The 21779-nt window shown below is 36.9% G+C and overlaps 2 protein-coding genes and 1 pseudogene across 2 annotated transcripts; 1 reads left to right on the top strand and 2 right to left on the bottom strand.

Moving 5' to 3' along the window:
* The first annotated feature begins 1470 nt into the window (after positions 1-1470).
* Positions 1471-3524, top strand: LOC109163453 (peptide-N4-(N-acetyl-beta-glucosaminyl)asparagine amidase A). Its single transcript, XM_019312200.1, has one exon. It carries the CDS (start codon positions 1565-1567, stop codon positions 3380-3382), a length of 1818 nt encoding a protein of 605 aa, XP_019167745.1. The 5' UTR covers positions 1471-1564; the 3' UTR covers positions 3383-3524.
* Positions 3525-9925: 6401 nt separating this feature from the next.
* On the bottom strand, positions 9926-10626 carry LOC109163412 (annotated as a pseudogene).
* A 932-nt stretch (positions 10627-11558) lies between these two features.
* Positions 11559-12845, bottom strand: LOC109163411. Its single transcript, XM_019312153.1, has one exon. The coding sequence runs from the start codon at positions 12843-12845 to the stop codon at positions 11559-11561; it is 1287 nt and encodes a 428-aa protein (XP_019167698.1).
* Positions 12846-21779: the final 8934 nt, after the last annotated feature.

Below are 21779 nucleotides of genomic sequence, written 5' to 3'. Positions count from 1 at the left end.
GAATACCTGATGCATAAAAAAAGGAACAAATAAATATTTAATTTGCAAATACAAATGAAAAGTATGTACAGTAATTATCTTCTGCAACCCTGAAGGCATGTGCAGCCATGCCGGCAATTAATTGTATTGTGAGTATTGATTTTCCTCTTCTTGTCAATGGTAGTGGAAAATGTTAATTTCTTCATGGCTACTTAGCTTCTTGCAGTTCAAAAACTGTTTAGATCTCACCCAAGAATTTCAATTTAAATGTGTTCTAAGCATCTCTTATATGAGAAGCTGTTTTGTGAATGGTTAATGAACAATAAATAATGTAGACTGAAGATGTATTCCTAGGAATACTAAAAGTTTTTTATTTTTTTTAAAGCATGTTAATTCCCAAGGCAATTTACACTGATTTCATTGGGCAAATGGGCGGCTACATTTAATCTAATCAAAATTATATATTTAATCTGATTTCATTTCATTGGGCAGTGGATTAGGCAGGGATTAAGTATACATCTAATTCTATATTTTTTACCAAAACGTTGTTGCTTTAATTGGCGGGAATTGGAGTCAAATTTTTGTGGGCATTTAGATTTGGATTTGGCTTTATTATATAAGATAAGATATAAGATATATAAGATAAGATATAAGATAAGATAAGATTATATATAAGATAAAATAAAATTGTTTTATAATTAATTATAATTGGCTAAGGACCTTGTGGTTCAATTGCACTAAGTTGCTCTTCTATATGAGAGGTTATGGGTTCGAGTCTCAATTGACGCGATAATAAAATAAGGGAAAATTGCATCTTTAGTCCCTAACTTATAACCAAGTTTCTACTCCCGAGTTTAGTCCCTCAGTTATAAGCAAAGTGGCGAGTCTGCAGCTAACGGAAAACTTAAAAACAATTTAATAATAGAGGGTTAAAATATAAATTTTAAATTTTAATCTCATTCTTATGACGAAACTCATTGCGCAACCGTCATTATTTTCTTCTTATATCTAACGGAAGTGGGAGCTTTCAGAGCTTGGGGAAGAAAAAAAACTTTGTTTGTAGGTATAAGAAGAAAAAAATGACTGTTGCGCAACGAGTTTCAACATAAAAAGAGGATTATAATTTAAAATTCTTATTTTACCCCTCTATTACTAAATTATTTTTAAATTTTCCGTTAGCTGTAGACAGAATATTAACACTAGGGACCAAACTCGTCACTTTGTTTATAACTAAGGGACTAAACTCGGAAACGTCCATAACTTAAGGACTGAGTTGGAACTTAGTTATAACTCAGGGACTAAATATGCCATTTTTCCTATGACAAAATAAACAACAATAATAATAATAATAAAGACAAAGGTCAAAGGTGGTTTACTTTACCACATATACTTAAAAAATGCACATAACAAAGCTTCCAAGAAGCGGTTATTCAATTTGTAAAAATGTATAATCCAACTTCGATAGAATCGCTTTTCTTTGTTTCATCTACTGACAAAACATTCTTAGAATCTAATTTTAAAAAAAATTATTCTCTCTCGGAGAAAGCACCCCATTGTTTCTTACCGACCACAGTACACCCCATTCATGGCTTTCTCCGCTTTCTATCTCCTCTTCTCTGCTCTCTTCCTCCTCCACCACCCACCCTTCTCCGCCGCCACACTCCACACCACCACCACCTTCTTCAGGCCACAATTACTCTCAGAGCCGCCGCAAAATGACCCCCCAACCACCTACTTTGAGGTCACTAAACCCATCCCCCTACCCAAAACCAAACCTTGCTCCTATCTCCTCCTCGACCACGATTTTGGCTACACGTATGGGCACCCACCGGTTCTCGCGAATTACACCCCGCCCTCGAATTGCCCATCCCAGAAATTCTCCAAGATTGTTCTTGAATGGACCGCCACGTGTAAAGGCCGGCAATTTGACCGCATTTTTGGGGTTTGGCTTGGTGGGGTTGAGATTCTGAGGAGCTGTTCTGCTGAGCCGAGGGCTAGTGGGATTGTTTGGACAGTTAAGAAGGAGATTACTAGGTATTATTCTTTGCTCATGAGTGATCAGATTCTTGCTGTTTATCTTGGGAACCTTATTGATTCTACTTATACTGGTGTATACCATGCTAAAATCAAGATTCATTTTTATCCTGAGGAAGGGTTGAGTTTGGAGAAATCTGCAAATTTGTTTGATTCTGTGGCGGATTTGATAATACCCATTTCGAGAAACTTGCCATTGAATGATGGGTTGTGGTTTGAAGTTGAGAATTCGACAGATTTTGAGACTAAGGAGTTCAAGATTCCTGGGAATGCTTATAGGGCAGTGTTGGAGGTTTATGTTTCTTTCCATGAAAATGATGAATTCTGGTATGGGAATCCTCCCAATGAGTATATTTCTGCAAATAATCTCTCTGGCCTTCCAGGGAATGGGCCTTTTAGAGAGGTGGTTGTTAGTTTGGATGACAAAGTAGTTGGCTCTGTTTGGCCTTTCACTGTGATTTACACTGGAGGTGTCAATCCCCTCTTGTGGAGACCTATAACGGGGATTGGCTCGTTCGATCTCCCTTCCTATGACATCGAGATTACTCCGTTCTTAGGATCGTTATTAGATGGGAATACACATAAGGTTGGTTTTAGCGTCACGAACGCTTTGAATGTCTGGTACATTGATGCAAACTTGCATCTTTGGTTGGACTTTAAGAGCGAGAAAACGGAGGGGAGCCTCGTGAAGTACATTAGCCAGCCCCTCTCGTTTTCCCTGGTATCGAATTTCTCTGGCTTTGATGGATCGTTTCTGACAAAGGCTAATCGACACATAACATATACCGGATGGGTTAAGTCGTCCTATGGGACGATCACTACAGAGGCGACTCAACGTTTTAATTTTAGCAACTTCATGGTCATGGGGAATGAAGGGAATTTGCAGATAATCAATCAGACAATTGATTTCAATGACACGGTTCTTGCCAAGAATCCCAAGATGCCATATTCTGTTAGCTCGCTTAAATCTGATAAGAAGTTCATCTTCACAATGTATACTGATAACGTGATTCATGCAAATAACAGTTATTCTTCTATAGCTAATCTAACGCTGGGCTTTAACGAGAAGAGGACCAAGACTTCCGATTCAGGACAGTCCTTCAGCTCTCTTACGAATTCGCAAAATGGGCAGGGCTCTATGCTCGTGAAGGGCAGCACGGTAGTTAGTGGTCTCGGGAGTACCCAACAAGCATACCACTACATTGACGATTCGTTGTGTTACCACAGGAACATTAGCAGTTCGAACTACACAATCCTCTACGATAACGAGAGCTATCGTTGCAAAAAAAGAACACGGTCTAAGTTGCACCTTCAACCTGTTCGAAGGGCTTCCTTAGCATCTCGCATCGTTGATAAAGAAGCGGTCTAAGTTTCTTCGTTTTAATTTCTTGCCATAACTGTTTAGTTTCAGAGAATTGTGGTGTGCTTTCTCATAATGCATGAAATAAGCAATCAACTGGTTTGTAGTGTTTTGATTATGATAAAATATAAATTGCTTCAATGTTCCTGTATATTCTCTTTGATTGTTGCATCTAAGATTCAAATTGCTCCTGTTTAGCAAAGACTTCACCTGAATATCATCTTGTGTTATCTTGGCCTTCATTTTGCCTGAATCTTGATTGTTTCAACTTTCAAGAGTGTTCTTGTTCCTTTCCAGCAATGGAGTTGGTTACCGCAGTAAATTATAGCAAATTATGCCCTGGAAACGTGTTCACCATGAATGGTGAACACGGATCCAAACGGTGTCGTTTTTACGGAAAAAAAATTTAGTTAATATGCTATAAATGGCGTGCGATTATGAATTTTCTGTTATGAGATTATGAATGTACTGTAAATACATAATCTCATAACAGAAAATTCATAATCGCATAAAAGAAAAACATTTATTAAATTATGAATTTTCTATTATGAGATTATGAATTTACTGTTATTAATTATGAATTTTCTGTAAATTCATAATCTCATAACAGAAAATTTATAATTTCATAACAGAAAATTCATAATTTCATAAAAGAAAATGCATAATTTCATAACTGCACATTCATAAATCCATGCTTGCACATTCATAATTTATGAATGTTGAAGAAATTTGCGCGAAGAAGAAGTGCAATCGTGAAATGTGAAAATGAAGAAGAAAAGTCGCGCGGTTAATTAAAAAAATAATAATAATAACGGTGCACCGTTATCGTTGGGACCGTGTTCACCATGGATGGTGAACACGGTTCCATGGCATAACGATTAGTAAATTATACTATGGGCCAAATGACTAATAAATGTTCATTTTTAGTATACTTAATGCTCATTATTAATGTACTTAGGGGGCGTTTGGTTCACGGAATCTTTGATTACCCCAGGTAATAGGATTACATGGGGTTAAGTAATGTGAGATTTTTGGAATGTAAGATTTCCTATGTGTTTGGTTAAAGTTGTAGGAATATAACATTAACTTGTTTGGTTGAAGGTTATAATTAGAGCTGTCAAAGGTTGGGCCTGTTTAACCCGTATTTTACATGGGCTGGGTTGGAGGATTTCCAGCCCGTCCCGTTTAACCCGTGGGAGATACGGGTTATATGGGTTGGCCCGTGGGTTACACGGGCTCGCCCGTATAATTCATATCCCCACCCATCCCACCCCCAAATGTGTTGTATAATTGGATATTTTATTAATATTTAAAAACATTATTGCTAATAAGACTTGAACCCTTGACCTTTTATTTAAGATATTAAATTATTATTAATATTGAAACCAATTATACTAAGAACACATATTGAACATTTTAGTATAATTATATATCTATTTACATCATTCACAACAATTATTAAATATATAATTGATAATTGATAATAGATTTTTATTACATTTATTAGAAGTATTAATTAATACAATTAATTGTATCTTTATATAAACATTAATTTAAAGTTTATTTATTATATAAATTACATAAAGTAATAAATTATATATTTTATAAACTTTATAACTAAATAGTATTATAATTACAAAATAAAAAATATTACATGTAAAATATATTAGTATTAAATATAAATTAAATAAATTATAATTATAATTACATATTAAAAACTAAAATCTAATTTTATATGTGTATATACATATTTGTATATATATAAATATACGTATTTATTCATTGTGGTTAATGTGGTTGATTGGAAGTAGTTTTGGCTACTAACTTAGAGGTTATGGGTTCAATTTTTAAGCAATACAACAATAAATATTTTAATCATGTAAATAAATAATAATAAAAAAAAACGGGCTGGCCCATTTAGCCCGTCAACCCGTCCTACACGGGTTGGGATTTTCCCAACCCAACCCGTGGAAAAACGGGTTGACCCGTCCTGTCCCGTTTCCAGTTGAACCCGAGACAGGCCAGCCCATATGGGTCTGGCTGACCCGTTTTGACAACTCTAGTTATATTTTAGATTATATTCTATCAATTACTTAAATGCCCTCATAGAAATTGAAATGTGTAAATTGCAAGTTTTTTTTTTTTCATAATTCAAAATTTAACAAGATGCTACTACTGCTACTGCTGCTAATAATAATAATAATAATAATAGTAATAATAATAGTAATAATAGTAATAATAGTAATAATAGTAATAATACTAACAATAATAACAATAAGAATAACAATAAGAATAACAATAACGATAACGACAACGATAACGATAACGATAATGATAATACTGTTAAGATGCAATTCAATAATAATAATAATAATAATAATAATAATAATAATAATAATAATTGAATAATGAGGTCTATGTAATGACTAGAAGAGAAATAAATGAGGGTAATTATATTTTGGAATATTGAAAAGTAATTTCACATTACCTAATTAAACTTAGTAATCACATTATCTCAAATATACTCTCATTTTCTACGTGGCAGTAATCTTGCATTACTTACCCTCTCAGATTACCTAAACCAAACATGGTAATCTAAGATTACCTTTCTCAGATTACCAAGGTATTCTGAGATACCTTGAACCAAACGCCCCTTTAAGGTTTTGTTTTTTTTTAGTTTGTATACCTAAAAATGAACTTTCAAGAAATGAACATTTAGTGTAGCAAAAATGAATATTCAGTATTCTAAAAATGAACATTATCTCAATGGTTCATGGTATAATGATTGGTTGATAATATACTAGACAAGTTAAATCGGTTCCTTGATAGTAATTTGATGATCCTAAATAACATTAGAAGTGATTCTCAAACTAGAGTATTTTTAAATGGAGTTTCATTACATGTACTCACAAATTTTTTTTCCTGACGTGATAGATAATGACATGTTATTTTTCTTCATGTGAATCCCAAGAAAAATGTCTACATCAAGAATTTGAGAGTGAGACTAGAATTTAGGAGTAGAACTTGAGATTCCACATAATAATTTCCTATTAGTGCGTTTAGAAACCTGGAAAATGACTTCTGGAAAATATTTCCCGTGTTTCCGCCGTTTGACAAAAGGGAGGAACATGAGGTCAATGGAAATCGATGGCTTAGTCAAAGAAAAATATGTATGTTTTGGAAGAAAATGACTTCTTTTTTTTTTTGGGAGAAGTCAATTTCTAACGGGCTTTTGCGGCCCGGCTCACAAAGCCCGCGGACTAGGGTTCATGCAACCATAGCCGGGCCACGTGGGTTGGAGGGCCCTGCGGGTCGGCCCATGTGTTTTTTTTCAAAGTTAAAAAAGAAAAGTAAAGTCTACAAATATTAACATTGTTAATTTGCAATCCAACTTTAAAGTTTAACAAAAATTAATATTATTTCAAAGTTTAAAAAAAATAATTAAAGTCTACAAATAATATTAATTTTTTCATATTTAAAATTTTAAAAAATTACATTTTTTAAAATGTTAATATATATATATATATATATATATATATATATATATATATATATATATATATATATATATATATATATGGATGCACTCAGGTACGAATAAGTGTCCAGGAAGGAATATGCGAACGAATCAGCGCGCGACACGTGTCCAGATCTAATAGCTTAAAAAATGCGGTGACATTTTCGTAAATATTGAACATCCAAGTGCAAGTAAAATCACTTACAAGTGCACCTACTTTCACCTATATGTGCATATAATTTTGCCTTGTTAGCATTCATTTCCCGCAAACATTCATGCACCTGGGTGTGTTTATAACTATAGGTGCAACTATTTATAACTATAGGTGCAACTACTTATAACTATAGGTGCACTTACTTTCACCTATAAGTGCATGTAATTTTGCATTGTTAACATTCATTGATATGAGTTCAGCGGATAGTAATATCGCTGAAAACCACCCGCAAACATTCATGCATCTAGGTGCAACTACTTATAACCATTTGTGCAACTACTTATAACTATAGGTGCAACTACTTATTATTATAGGTGCACTTAGTATTGATGCTCAGTGTAAATTTTTACTTGCACCTATATAATACATTTTACATGCACTTGTAATACATTTTACTTGCACTTCGATGTTCAATTATTTACGAAAATGCCACCGCGCTTTTTTTAAAAAATCAGTGTTTATCATCCATTAGATCTGGACACGTGGACGGACATAATCCATTCCTATTTCGCTCCTGGGCGAAGCATTCACATATGCGTGCGATTCTATATATATTCGAATGCCATAAAAATTGCCTGTGGGCTAAATTTTTACGCATAATAAATCTATCAAGGCTGAATAGTGGAAACCTAATGGGTACGATTTGGATTTGGTTTTCCCATCCTTAATGATAAAACTACCAAACTATATGCCGATTCATAATCCCTGTGGGCAAATTGTGATCATAGTTTAGTATTTAATACCAACTGTAAGCAAATAAATCACGTAGGAACATAAATACGTGATATGATCTTATTAAAGTACTAAGTACTAACCTCGAGCCATAGCTTCTGATTGATGAAGGTTGTATAGATACGAGACTGCTGCGGCAGAATAACAGTATATGTTTCTCTCACTTTCTCAACCCTCTCTAGATGGCGTATGAGGAATGAATGTTAAGCAGTGAGAGGACTAGAGGGCTCTTTATATAATAACAATATGCCATCAATATGGTAACTGAACCCCTTCCTAATCATACTTCTTATCTTTACAATCAAGCATTACCTTAATTATTAGAAGTATGTACGAAAGAGTTGCACCACATAACATATTACCTTTAATTATTAAAACTTTGACTTAATAATATATATATATATATATATATATATATATATATATATATATATATATATATATATATATATATATATAGGGGTGATCACATGTGGCCATGTTGTTAGGTGTGGTCATATGGTCAATTATAGGCTATTAGATTAGATAGATCCAATGAATCATATTATCAAGATTTTTTTCAGTATTTTCGCGCACATTCTCTTACCCAGCGAACTGCATGGGTAAACTCGTCATAAAACACCGGAATAAGGAAAATCACATTGTTGTGTGTTTTATTACAGTATTGGTGCATGTTGTCAACACTGTTGGTGTATTCTAGAACCCGACCGCTATAAATGACCACTGTAATTACCATAACACGGGAATACACCATTGGTGTTTTTCATTGTGGTGTGTTTTATTACACTGTTGGTGTATGTTGTCAACATTGTTGGTGTATTATGGAACCCGCCCGCTATAAATGGCCACTGTAATTACCATAACACCCCCACTTACCAAAATGCGCGAAAATCCTAAGAATTACCACTGCCGTTAGATTAAACTGATTCAACGACACAGATACGACCACACCTAATGACATGACCACATATGAGCGCTCTTCTATATATATATATATATATATATATATATATATATATATATATATATATATATATATATATATATATATATATATATATATATATATATATATATATATATATATATATTAGGGCTTAGCCTGTAGCTCGCACGGGCTGCAGGTCTTAGCGGGCTAGGCCCGTTAGGTCAACTATTTTGTGGGCCTTTTTTTTTTTTTGTGATCTTAACCCGCGAAATTTATAATATATTATACGTTCAATTGATTTTTTTTTTTAAATGGGACGCGCGTTTTTAGTCAAAACGACGTCGTTTTGCAATCGTGTGCACCATGCATGGTGTACACGGTTGCACAACATAACTATTGCATAAGATCAAGGTGGTGAGTGAGACTGAAAAAAATTTAAATGATAGTGTACACAACAATCATATGTATCACTATGACATAAGAATATTGCTAATTGTTTAGATGTTGGTGGTTACAATGAAACGAGATTTTGGGAGAATGATATAAAAAAATTTGGTGAACGTTTTTGCGTCTAAATGTGGGCATGTCACTATTTAAGTGAAATTTTAAATGTATTTTTTATATAATATTTCTATTTTGAGATTTTGTCACAATTTTTTAAACAACTATTATTTATATATACTAAATACTTGAAAAGGGCCCAAATTAAGATATTGAACAGGACCCCTGATTTTATTGGAACGGCCCTGTTGGTTCACACATGGAATTGGAATCAGAATGGGTTGGGAATCAAATACTTGGTAATGGTAATAAGTTTTGGTGAAAGTATTTTTCATGTTTGGTATTAGAGTTGAATTAAAATGATTACAAATATTGATGTTTTGTTTTGTATCGCTTGATAATAAATGTTTTAAAAATACAAAAATAAAAAATCAAGGCAATTGAACCTAATATAATGACATCCAAAGCATCAATATAAAAAAAAAAAATCAAAACAAAAATCTAGAAGTACTAATCTAAACTTAAAAATTAGATTACCAAGATGGAATGATACCTTTTTTAATTGGGGAATGAGACTTTTAATTGAAGGGGTAACTCAAATCCTTAGTTGTGTTTTAAAAAATTGTCAAGCAAATACTAACTATGATTTTAATCGGGTAATTATATCCTGCACCACGGCGTGCATTGCATTGTGTCCTGTCTAGAATACAACCTAGGATCCTTGGATTTATTCACTGCATGATTGCCTAAAACCTCAAAGCTGCAACTCTTCACGATCTCCCCCACCTTCTAATTCTCTTCAACTCCAAATCGACACCCCAAAAAGTCGGTCAATCTTTTTACCACATGATCGTAGTAAGGCCCGAAAGGGAAGACCCCCTTGCAGAAGCTCCCGAGGGCCTCTTCCAATGGCCACGCCTCTTCCTCGGCCTCCTTATTCTGCTCATTCTCGAAATGCCACATCGAGTTCAAGGTATCTTTTGGATTCCTACAGGTCACATAAACCACCCGACTGTCCGAGGTTTCTAGGGTTGTTCTTAGCATCTGATCTGATAGGGAATATGCGTGCCGAAAACCCTCCTACCACTACCAAACTCGGCATTATTATTATCATCTAACCATTTCGACAATTCCTTTTCTTTGTACACTTGAAGTTCCAGTAAGGGGACGAGGTCGTGGGGATTATGTTCCTGAATTAGAGATGAGCGGTTGACAATGGAGAACACCAGAGATTTGAGCTATGTCGTGCCGGTTTTCGGTAAAGAAGCTAAGATAACATCGTCTTGGCGTGGTTCGAACTCGTTGAGAACACGTTTAAAGCCGGAGACATGTTCGGGGAGGAACCAGAAGCCATTGATTATATATTAAATATTATATGGCTCGCGAGCGGCTCGACGAGTCACGAGCCTATAATATCTAGGCTTGGCTCGAGCTCGATTACTAAACGAGCCGTTCGAGCTCGGCTCGAGCTCGATTTTGACTGAGATCGAGCCGCTCGCGAGCTGCTCGGCTTATTTACAGCCCTAAATGAGAATGAAGAGCATGACCCCCTATTAAATTGGAAGAAGAAAAAATGAGTGGATATTATCATGATCCCCTATTAAATTGGAATTATAAACAGGAATGGAAAATCTAAGATTGGTGGATACGAGAAATGCGTATATGAAATAGACCCTGGAGAAGGAAATACGACATTATGGAGACCGATTATCTGACTATTGAAATTCGGACTTTGGTAGTCCGAATATTTTAATTTTTTTTTTGTTCTTTTTTGTTATTCCCGATTCTTTTATGCAGAAATAAATGGACACAAATAATGATAACTAATCAAATTTAGCAATACTGAAATTTGGACTATGATAGTCCGAATATTTTCAATTTTTTTTTGGTTCATCCCGATTCTTGTTTGTGGAAACAAATTGACACAAATAATGATAACTAATCAAATTTAGCAATAATTTGGTTGATTTGATTAAAATTAAAAAATTATGATTGTAACAGAATTCGGACACCAATAATCCAATTAATATATTTTTTTTTGTTCTTCCCACTTCATGTTTGCGGAAATAAATGGACTCCCAAATAAGAAGAAGGTTCATGGTCAGTATGTACAAGGTTCATGCTCAGTATGTAGAATGTCCATACTTCATATCATAATTACAATTTAGATGAAAAATTTGGATAATTATAAATAGAAACAAAGCATTATTTTATTGATGATTCAAAGTAGGACAGTGCGGGGAAGAATGAGTTGTCCTCCGACAATACTTACATCTTCTACTTCGATTTGAACCTAAGTCCATTTCATTTGGATACCTACGTGTTCGTCGTTGGCCTCGTTGATTTGGTTGCCTAGCAGAAATTGGTGGAAGGCAAGTAACTGGACCGGTACACACTGAGTTCTTTCGTCTACTGGGTAGAAATTTCCGGCATAACAGTTCCTGTAGTTTTGTACGGAGTAAACTTCTGGCACTAATGGGGCAAATCCTTGCCCACGGTAATTGCATGCTGCAAGCACATGTGCACATGGTATGCCGTTCACGTTCCACAATCCGCAGTTACACGTACGTTTCGTCAGGATAACTTGAAAGTGATTTTGTTGACTTTGAGAGACACAACCAGTACTTAGGGCAACACCATAGATTCCGAGGGCGTCATTGAAACGTTGAATGCTTGCACCACTTGCTTCATTGTTTCGAGCTGACAAATCATCGGTAATCTTTTTCGTGAAAAGCAGTCTGTGTTGCTGCATCCCATCTCCCGCAGTACGCCTGTCGGCAAACATAGTCCGTAACTTGTGAAAAGTCATTCGGACTATTGCCGTGACATGTAACATTCGACAACACTTTAGTGAATTATTTAGTGACTCAGATGGATTGGTTGTCATGATGCCGTACCGGTGACCATCGTCATGAGATAATGTCCACTTCTCTACATCAATGTTAGCAAGATAGGCGTATGCAGCTGGCCATTTAATTTGGATTGCCTGCATGTGTTGAAGGAATTGATTCCTCGTTACAGCAGTACCAACTTCCCATACTAATTTTCGTAACCGCCTATTTCTGGTCACCCTTGTCATGACATTGTTGCGAATGTGACGAAGGCAAAACCGGCGTTTGACACGGCCCCCCCCTTTCAATTGTTGCACGGAATTAAACGCTGCATCGATTCCAGCGTGTCTATCCGAAATGATGCACATTGAATTGTGATGTGGAAAGACATGTTCGGCCAGAAGTCGAAGAAACCAAGTCCAACTGGCATTATTTTCGGAGTCAACGATTGAATATGCCAATGGATAGATTTCCTTGTTAGCGGTATATACACAGGCTAGTAGGAGATGGCCTTTGTACTGGTTGTACAAGTGGGTACCGTCAACACAAATAACAGGGATGCAGTAGAGGAAGCCATCAATTGCGGGCTTGAACGCCCAAAATGCATACAAGAAATTCGCGTATCCTGTACCCCTTTCTGCGTTCAGTGTGCACATGATTTCCACAATGGTTCCAGGGTTGGAGAGTTGCAATTGCCGGCAGAATTGGGGTAGCTCATTGTACGAGTGTTGGTAATTCCCGTACTGCATTTCAATGCATTTGTGTCTGGCATACCATGCTTTCCTGTACGAAATGTCCACACCATATCGTTGTCTCACATCCACTTGGATGTGTTTTATTTTGTACTGTGGATCCGCAGTGATCTTCTGAAAGATTAAATCGCATATTAATGAGCTGGTGCACAGTTTGTCCGCGGGCCCCGGGTTGTATTGAACTGTGCACTCGTGGGGTAGAAAGAACTTTGTGACCTGCCATTCAGAAGATGTCCTATGCAATTTCTTTGCGGATAATGTCCACAGACAATATGGTGTTGAGTTATAATGTGGACAAGAGACCTTCCAATTTGCCCTTTTTTTTGTGATTGGTGAAGTAGTCCCGCTTGTGATGCATATTGTAAGTTCCTACAGCTTTTTTAAGCGTCGGAAAATCCGGGAATACCATTCCGACCGCAATAACATTTGTGGAGGGGTCGTATGAAAGCGTTTCATCATCGTCCCTCTCAGTAAAGCCTTAGGTGAATGCAGTTGTTGGCGGTGGTATTGGGGAGTGGTAAGACGGGATAGCAGAATGTAACACCCCGTGTGACACCCCAAAAATCCACATTTAATCCATGGATTAATTGAGTAATTAATCCTATCTTAATTGAGGAATTAATTCCTAAAATCCTGATTTTTAATACTTGAGGACTAGTATTTGACTAGTCAATTTCAAAGTCATGTTGTACCTTGAGCTTTGAAGGGAGTTCCCTTGTTCCTTACACTTTCTAAATGTTAGTAAGGGCATTCTTGATCTTTCACCAAGTGTTAGTATTGTAACCTAACCTAGAAGACATCTTCATTTCATCCCTTACACTTTCTAAAACATTAGCTCTACATTCTCTCTAGAAAGGTGAGTAGATTTTCCTCCAAGCTAAGTTGAGACCTTGCCAAGATTCCAAGATTTGCTTCCAAGATTCAACCTTTCACCTATTTGGGCATCTAGGAGGGTAAGATCTAAGTCCATCTTTTGTTTTTGGTTCCATCTTAGTCTTTTTCTTAAAGTAGGATCTTTATGATCTTTTGGTTTGTTCTTGAAGTGGGTTTGGAAAGTAAGCCTTGTGGGGAGCTTGTTGAGGTGTAAAGTGAAGTCTTTGAGTCTACAAGAGGTAACCCATGCTCTACTAAAACCTATTTTGCTTACCTATATGTGATTTCTTGGATTCTACTTGTGTTTTGTTATGAAATGTGAGTGTTTATGCATTTGTCTTGTGAAAATGCATATCTAGAGTTTTTGTTTAGGATTCTTTTGTGCCATTGCTTGGCATTTTCCATGATTCAAGTCATTTTGTTGTATTGGGTGAGATTTGGCTTGTTTTGGACTTGAATTTGAGTTTGGAGATAAAAATTCGCGAAGTGTGTGGAAGTGGTACAGGTTGTATCCGCGGGCGGAACGGCGGGTAGGAGGCCCACTCGCGGGGTACATGGTTTGGGAGACCTGTACCCGCGGGCGGAACCGCGGGTAGGGGCCTACCCGCGGGTACGTATTGTAGTATGGTTGGGGATTTGTTCCCCGTGATTCTTTTGACTTGGTATTTGGTCCTTTGCCTTCCCAATGTTCTTTTGTGGAACTATTTGAGTGTCTTGATGTTTCGTATGTCTAGAACTATATGGTAGGTATCCATGTAGGACTTTGGTGTTTTGAATCGTGCTAAGTGTTCAACATTGTGTTTCGTTGGATCGTGAAGTGTCTTGTATGTTCCTCGGAACTATCTTTGGTTTCCCCGTTGATAAGCATGCTAGTTTGGTGTCTAAATGCTAGCGTGTGTGTTGTTTGTACCTTCCGATTGGTTGATGATAACTTGTGTTATTCATCGTTGTTGTTGTTGGGTTGTGACTCATTCCTTGATTGAGTATGTTTCATACCTTCGTTGCAATCCATTGATTGATTCCTGTTGAGGTGTGATGTGTGAGTGGCTTTACCTGGATTGCACGATTAGTGGTATGGGACACTAGTCACCAAGGTATTGCAGCGGTCCTCGTGGTGGCAGTGACGTGAATATGGAGTTGTGACCTGTGTGTCAGGTTCACGTATTTCTTGGGAAGGCGTGTGTCGCCGTGTGTGTGTACGGTACCTTGTGTACTATGAAATTGGTGGTCTTGTCGGAGGTCTGTTGGAGGGGGAACGACGGTTCCCTAGGGAATAAGGTTGGACTTGGTGTACATGGGTCCTGGAGGTAAAGGTTGGAACTAGATATAAGGTTGGGGGGTAGCCATAAGGTTGGAACCTGGCATAAGGAAGACATTTCAACTCGTGATGTGTGATGTCACGAGGGCTTGTGTAGCCGTGGTTGTGTGTCCTCTCTTGTGACGTGTGTAGTCACAAAGGCATGTGTTGCCATTTGTCGTGTCTATATCCTTGAGTTGTTGTTGTCCGTTGTGGTCTTGGGATGTGTTCCCGTGTTGTTTGTTGAGAGTGATGAGTCTTGAGTTGGTGTTTACTCTTGGTTTACACTTATATATATGTATTCCGTTTCGAAATAATTTTTGTATATGTATCCTATCTATGTATGATACTTAACAGGTATTGGTGGGTTACCAGCATTATCGCTGACCAGGCGTCGTCCCATGTTTATCTTTGTGTTCTTTCAGGTGATGTCTAGACGAGCGCGATGTCTAGTGGCCGGTAGTTTAGTGCCTTTATCCTTGCTTTGTGGCCTGTGAGCCGATGTAGTGTTAGACTTATGACTTTGGGATAGTTTTGTACACAATGCAGATTTGACCGCCGTAGCGTTTACCATTGTTGGTAAACGTGGCATAACACCCCTGTTTTGGATTTGTTTTATCCAGTTACCTTTTTATCTTCCGCTGTGCTAGTGTTTTGTTGTGTTATCTGCATGTGTTAAGGCCTTTTATATATAGCATGTTTGGGGGGTGTTACACCCCGTGTTACGACCCCTAAAACCGAACTAATTAATAATTACTTACCCTAAAAAGGGAATTAAAATCCATTAATTAGCTAAAAGGGGTCCACCATAGTCCATTGACCCTTATCCCTAAAACTAACCCCTTAGTCCTATAAGGAATAGAATTGGCAAGCCCATACCATTTAGACTCTAATTAGGACTCTTAGACATATAAATAGGGACATAAGAGGCACCTAGAACTCACACCACAATAACTTTCACCACACAAGAATTTCCAAGAATTCCCATAGGAGAAATCAAGAAAGAAGATATCTTAAAGAAAGACCCTTCATAGCCAAGGAATTTAATTAAGGCTAAGAGGTAACCCATGTCTCAACAAAACCTATTTTCCTTGCTATAATCTCCTTCTTTGGCTCCTTCTATATGCTTGTGTCTTGATGAATTCCTTTATGATAATTGTGATATAATCTTGATGATTGATGGGATGATTTTATGTGTGATCTTGATGTTGAAAAGAGGTTCTTGATATTTATGTGATAATTCTTGATAAATCTTGATGTTTCTTGATATTAAAGATAATATATGATTTTAATGATTTGGATGGGATTAGAGCCCTAGGTTGGATTGGGAATTTGTATTAAGATGCTTTTGATATATATTTGGGTGGGAATTCGCATGTTCGGGTGTTGTTTATGTTTAGAAGTCATATTATGATAAGTTCTACGTGATTCTTGCTTTTGATCCATTAATTGCCTACGTGGTGTCGTTATTTGCATTTAAAAGTGTTCAAGCATGGTTTCGGGTTCCACGGAGGGTCCCGGGACGTTTATTTTGATAAAGAGTCAGTGGGGGGTAGGGGAACCCGCTGCCCAAAAAGACGCCGCCGGCAGCGGGCAGCCAGCGGGCAGACGACTGCCCGCCCGCCGGGCACCCGCTGCCCAGAGGTTCATCGCTGGCGGGTGGCCCTCCACCCATCGGCAACCCGCTGGATTGTTGCCCACTTCGGGACTTTGGCTCCCCCGTTTGATGTTCCCCGATCCCCGTGGTGTCCCAACGGACCCCGTTTGTCGTGCATGAGTCTAGTTTGATGTTTCGGGTGCCATTCGTAGGATAGAAGAGTCTTAGGAATTGCATGCTAGTTGAATCGGTAACCCGTTGGCCTAGGTGGAAGATGGATGAACCCCTTAGGACTATTCTTAGTATGTGAATGATCACACGTAAGTTTATTTATACGTCTCCCCCTTCTCAATGTGCTACTACGTGCTACTATGTGTTATGTGATGCATGATACCCCAATTTGGTCGCGATCAAATTGGGTGTTCTTGAGCTGCGGTTCAGAAGTTAGCTGTGGTCAAATTGGTTACTTATGAGTTGCGGTTCATTCTCCTGGCTACGGTCAGTGATTCACTTCTTGGGCTGCGGTCCACATGGGCTTCGTGTGCTATGGTCCACCGACTGGACGCACCAGGCGGTGTGTAGGGCCACTAGCCCGAGGAAGGCCATAGCCCACCGAATGAGTGATCAGGCGGTGTGTAGGGCTACGGTCGGCTGCGATCCACCGAGTGTATGGGCCAGCGGTGTGTAGGGTCGTAGTCTCCGAAGATCATCGCCCACCGAATGAGTCCCTCAGGCAGTGTGTAGGGCTTGATCTACTACGACCCACCGACTGCGTTCGTCAAGCGGTGTGTAGGGTCGCAGTCCCCCGTAAAGAAGATCATAGTACACCGACTGAGCGCGTCAGCGGTGTGTAGGGCTATGATCCGCCGTTGAGTTCGTCGACGGTCTATACGGTTGGTTGCGATCAACCCCTTCATGCTGCGGTATGAGGTAAGGTGCTGCGGGGCCGTGTTAGTACTATATGTACTAACCTTCATGTTCGGGGCATGCGATTGGTCCCGTGGCGCCACCAAAGTGTGCTTGTGTGACTTAAATGATGATCGAATGATGATGTGAATGATTTGAAAGTGAATTGTGACCTTAGATACATGTTCTTTATGGTATCGTCTCTTTATAATTGTTTATCATTGTTTAATGTGCTTATCCCTATCTGTCGAGTCTATTCCGGGTTTTTAAAGCTAGAGTCTCCTAAGTATATATCTTCCAGCTTCAAAATGGTTTTCATATATATATATATATATATATATATATATATATATATATATATATATATATATATATATATACCTATATTGTATTTAAACGCGTTGGAGTGGGTTACCAGCATCATTCGCTGAACAGATATATTTGGCTTTCAGGCACAGATGAGTAGACCCCGGAGCGCGCTAGAGATCCGAAGCGTAGATTAGTTAGTTTCCCTTTCGGCCTGCGTGCCACGATTATGTATTGACATTTCATTGAGGCTATTTAGTTAGTTTAGCCTGTGCATCTGGGTTCTCCAGCTCAGATGTGACATAGCACCCTGCACTCTTACGTTTGGTTTTGGGATTTAATGAGGATCCACCTTTATTATATAAGTTTAAAAGGTTTCAAAATTTCGGGGTGTTACACAGAATCTGGCAATCGTTGACCTCGACCTCGACTCATTTGAGTGGTTAGATTCATTGAATCGAAGTCAAATGGAACGAACTCCTGTATGTCTTCGTCCTCCGTACTTCCTGAACTCTCGGACGGTATAGACTCATCAGGTTGATAAGTGTCATCACTTTCTGATGAACTTTCCACCATTGTTGACGAAGATGGAAGTTCCTCTGGTGGATCGACATCGTTTACTCCGAATCTGTCACCATAAATATCTTCTGTCTGAACGTACACATGTAACTCTCCATTTGGCAATGTTTGTCGTATGAAGTATTCCCAGTCTCGTTCACGCGCAATGTGTAGTAGATAGTGAGTGCTCACTATCACTCTTCCAATCAGCTCAACATTGTCCTCAATGTTGATTCTCATTGCTTGTCTGATCATTAACTCCATAGGAATGAGTCCAATATTTGATGGTATTGGAATAACTACTTGAGCATGAAGTGAGTAATTTATCTGTGGGGGTACCCCACTAGTTTGTATTTCCCCACCCCAAAAAACGAACACATATGTAGATATAGCTGCCATTTTAATAAAATTGCAGTACGAGAATAATGAATTGGCTCTTTGTAGATATGTGTTTTGGAAATTTTTTTGAAAGAAATGTATTATAAAGATAGAGAAGTATTGTGGTCCAGTTGTGGGGCTCGCTTAAGTTGTTTTTATAGTAGTGTGGTATGTATCCGTGCGTAAAAATAAAATAAAATTAAATGTTGATGTAATTCGGACTACAAGAGTCCGAATTAACCCATTTACCTATCTCAATCAGCTTTAGTTGGTTTCTGATAGTGTAGTCACTATCAAAAATTACCTTTTACAAAAGTAATTTCGGCTTGTGGTAGGAGACACCTAGTATTTGAATTTGTTTTTTCTCTTCTGATAGTGTAGTCACTATCAAAAATAACTTTTTACAAAAGTAACTGGAGTATGGTAGGAAATTAGGAATGACACACTCTTAGTCAATTTTTTTTTTTTTTTTTTTTTCTCTTTTGATAGTGTAGGAAATTAGGAATGTCACTATCATTTTATTTATTTATTTTTTGTTATTTTCGGACTGATAGGTTTTCTCATTTTGGTTTATGCTTAAAAAACATTAAACTTATACACATGCAAAACAATAATGAACTAAACTCATGCAAATATTTATTGAAACATTATGTTCACTTATTTTGAAAGTAGATGTTTAAATTCTTCAACGATTGCATCCACTTTCATCGCATGCTCGTGATTCTCACGTGCGAGTTCATCTCGCATACGAGCTAAGATTTCCTCATTCGAATATGTGTTTGTATTTGGTACGGTGGAGCCGGAACTTGAAGCGAAAGTAGAACTGCATGCTCCGAAATCATGTCGTTGACTACTTATGAATCTATTGAAAGCTTGAATGGCTTCATCTCTCGAGTTATATGATTTATACAAATTGTCGCTAAAACGATGCACTTGACTTTTGCATCCTCCCAATTGTATATCCCCGGTTGGCGACCAACAAACACAACATACGTTTTACCCTAGTATTAAATATATGTCTGGTTAAAGACGGAACTTAAAGAAAAAAAATTAAATTATAACATACCATAGAAATTGTTCTGAAGAAGATGATGAATGATTTGAAGTTGTAGAATGGGAACTGCAATCTGAGCAATTGATCTTCAATCTGAGCACGTAGCGGTAATGTAGAGCAGGCTATAAATAAGCCTATAAATCAGTACGAAAAGATATAGGAAAAGATATTAGTACAGAATATATTCCCTAACATTGCTTCTTCAGATTTGAATGTCATGAATACGTTGTTTGGAACAACTTTTTATAACGAATATATTCGCTGACATTGCTTGTTGAATTTGGAACGAATATATTCGCTGACATTGCTTGTTGAACTTGGAAAGAATATATTTGCTGACATTGCTTGTTGAATTTGGAACGAATATATTCGCTGACATTGCTTGTTGAACTTGGAAAGAATATATTCGCTGACATTGCTTGTTGAATTTGGAAAGAATTTATTCCCTTAGCTGTTGGGGAAAGTCGGACAATATATATATATATATATATATATATATATATATATATATATATATATATATATATATATATATATATATATAAAAGTCGGACCACAATGGTCCGACTTTCAGAGTGAGAAATATATTTAAATATAGCGTGGCAACAATGGTCCGATTTTTACATTTTCAAAACGAATATATTTCCTGATGCTATTGCTATTGTCCATCAGTATGAGAAAACTATTCGTTGAATATGAAATGACTATTCGTTCAAATACATAATTAAAATATATTTTATGATTCGTCATGCTATATCTTAAATCCTAGCAACTCAGTGCACATTAGCTTTACTTGTGCCTTAGTGCCAATTGTATCCTGCCCTGTCACTAAAAGTCCATCGACCTTTAGGCCAAATACACTTCTACATCTTGAAGAGTTATTCCAACCTCACCGAAGGGCATGTGGAAAGCGTGGACCTCCGGCCTCATCGCTCTAAAAGGGCAGTAATAAGGCCATGATCCAACTGTATTTTTGTGAGCTGAGAAACACCGTAAAATCCAGAAATACGCAGCCACTCTTTCACTCTTTCATCATCAATGGCTGCACACCTCATTACGGTATCATACTTAACAGCTTTCAATTGGACGTCATAGTTAGAATCCGTCCAAATAGCTCTACGACAACTTTGAAATGCTAGCGAACTTGAGTCTAGTGGCCCGGGGCGCACTCGTTCATTTGCCATAACTGTATCAAAACAAATCATAATACTTAAAAATTAAAAACATTTCAACAAGTTGGAATAAAATAACCTTAAGTCCGAAAATCGAACTTGGACAGACCGAAAGTCCGCAAATCGGACTTGCACAGTCCGAAAGTCCATAAATCGGACTTGCACAGTCTGAAATATATATATATTTTTAAAATCCAGACTTATTCAGTCCGGAAGTCCTCCATAGGTTTAAATTTTAAAAAACGGACTTCTACAGTCCGTAAGTCCGAATTTTAGTACAAATTATATGTCTAAATTATGAAAATAATAAGCTGAATCTACTTAATACATTTTTCTAACAACTAATGTGATCTATTTTTTTTTTTAAACACTTATGTACGTAATTGTTGTTTGTCCTATCACTTATTACCCAAAAAAAAAAAAAAAACACTTATTACACTTAGTTGAATGCAACTCAATCACATAATTTTTTTACATTCATCTCTTTTTTTTTTTTTTTTAATACAACTAAGTGATCTTTTTTTTTTTTTTTTTTTTTAAACAAAAAAAAAATATATAAACTGCATTTAAAATATATTTTTTTTAAACATCAAAGTCGGACTTGAGAAATCCGATTTTTTTTTTTAAACTGCATTGCCACTACCGTGATCTTTAAACAACTAAGGGGTGATCTGACTAAATTTGCTAAACAACTAACATCCTCTTTTCGGTTTTTTTTTTTTTTTTTTTTTTTTTTTTTTTTTTTTTTTTTTTAACAAAAAAAAAAAAACCACATTTAAAAAAATTACTA

This window comes from Ipomoea nil, unplaced genomic scaffold (genome assembly GCF_001879475.1).
Source record: "Ipomoea nil cultivar Tokyo-kokei standard unplaced genomic scaffold, Asagao_1.1 scaffold3025, whole genome shotgun sequence".
Lineage (NCBI taxonomy): Eukaryota > Viridiplantae > Streptophyta > Magnoliopsida > Solanales > Convolvulaceae > Ipomoea > Ipomoea nil.
This window is presented reverse-complemented; position numbering and strand designations above follow the sequence as displayed.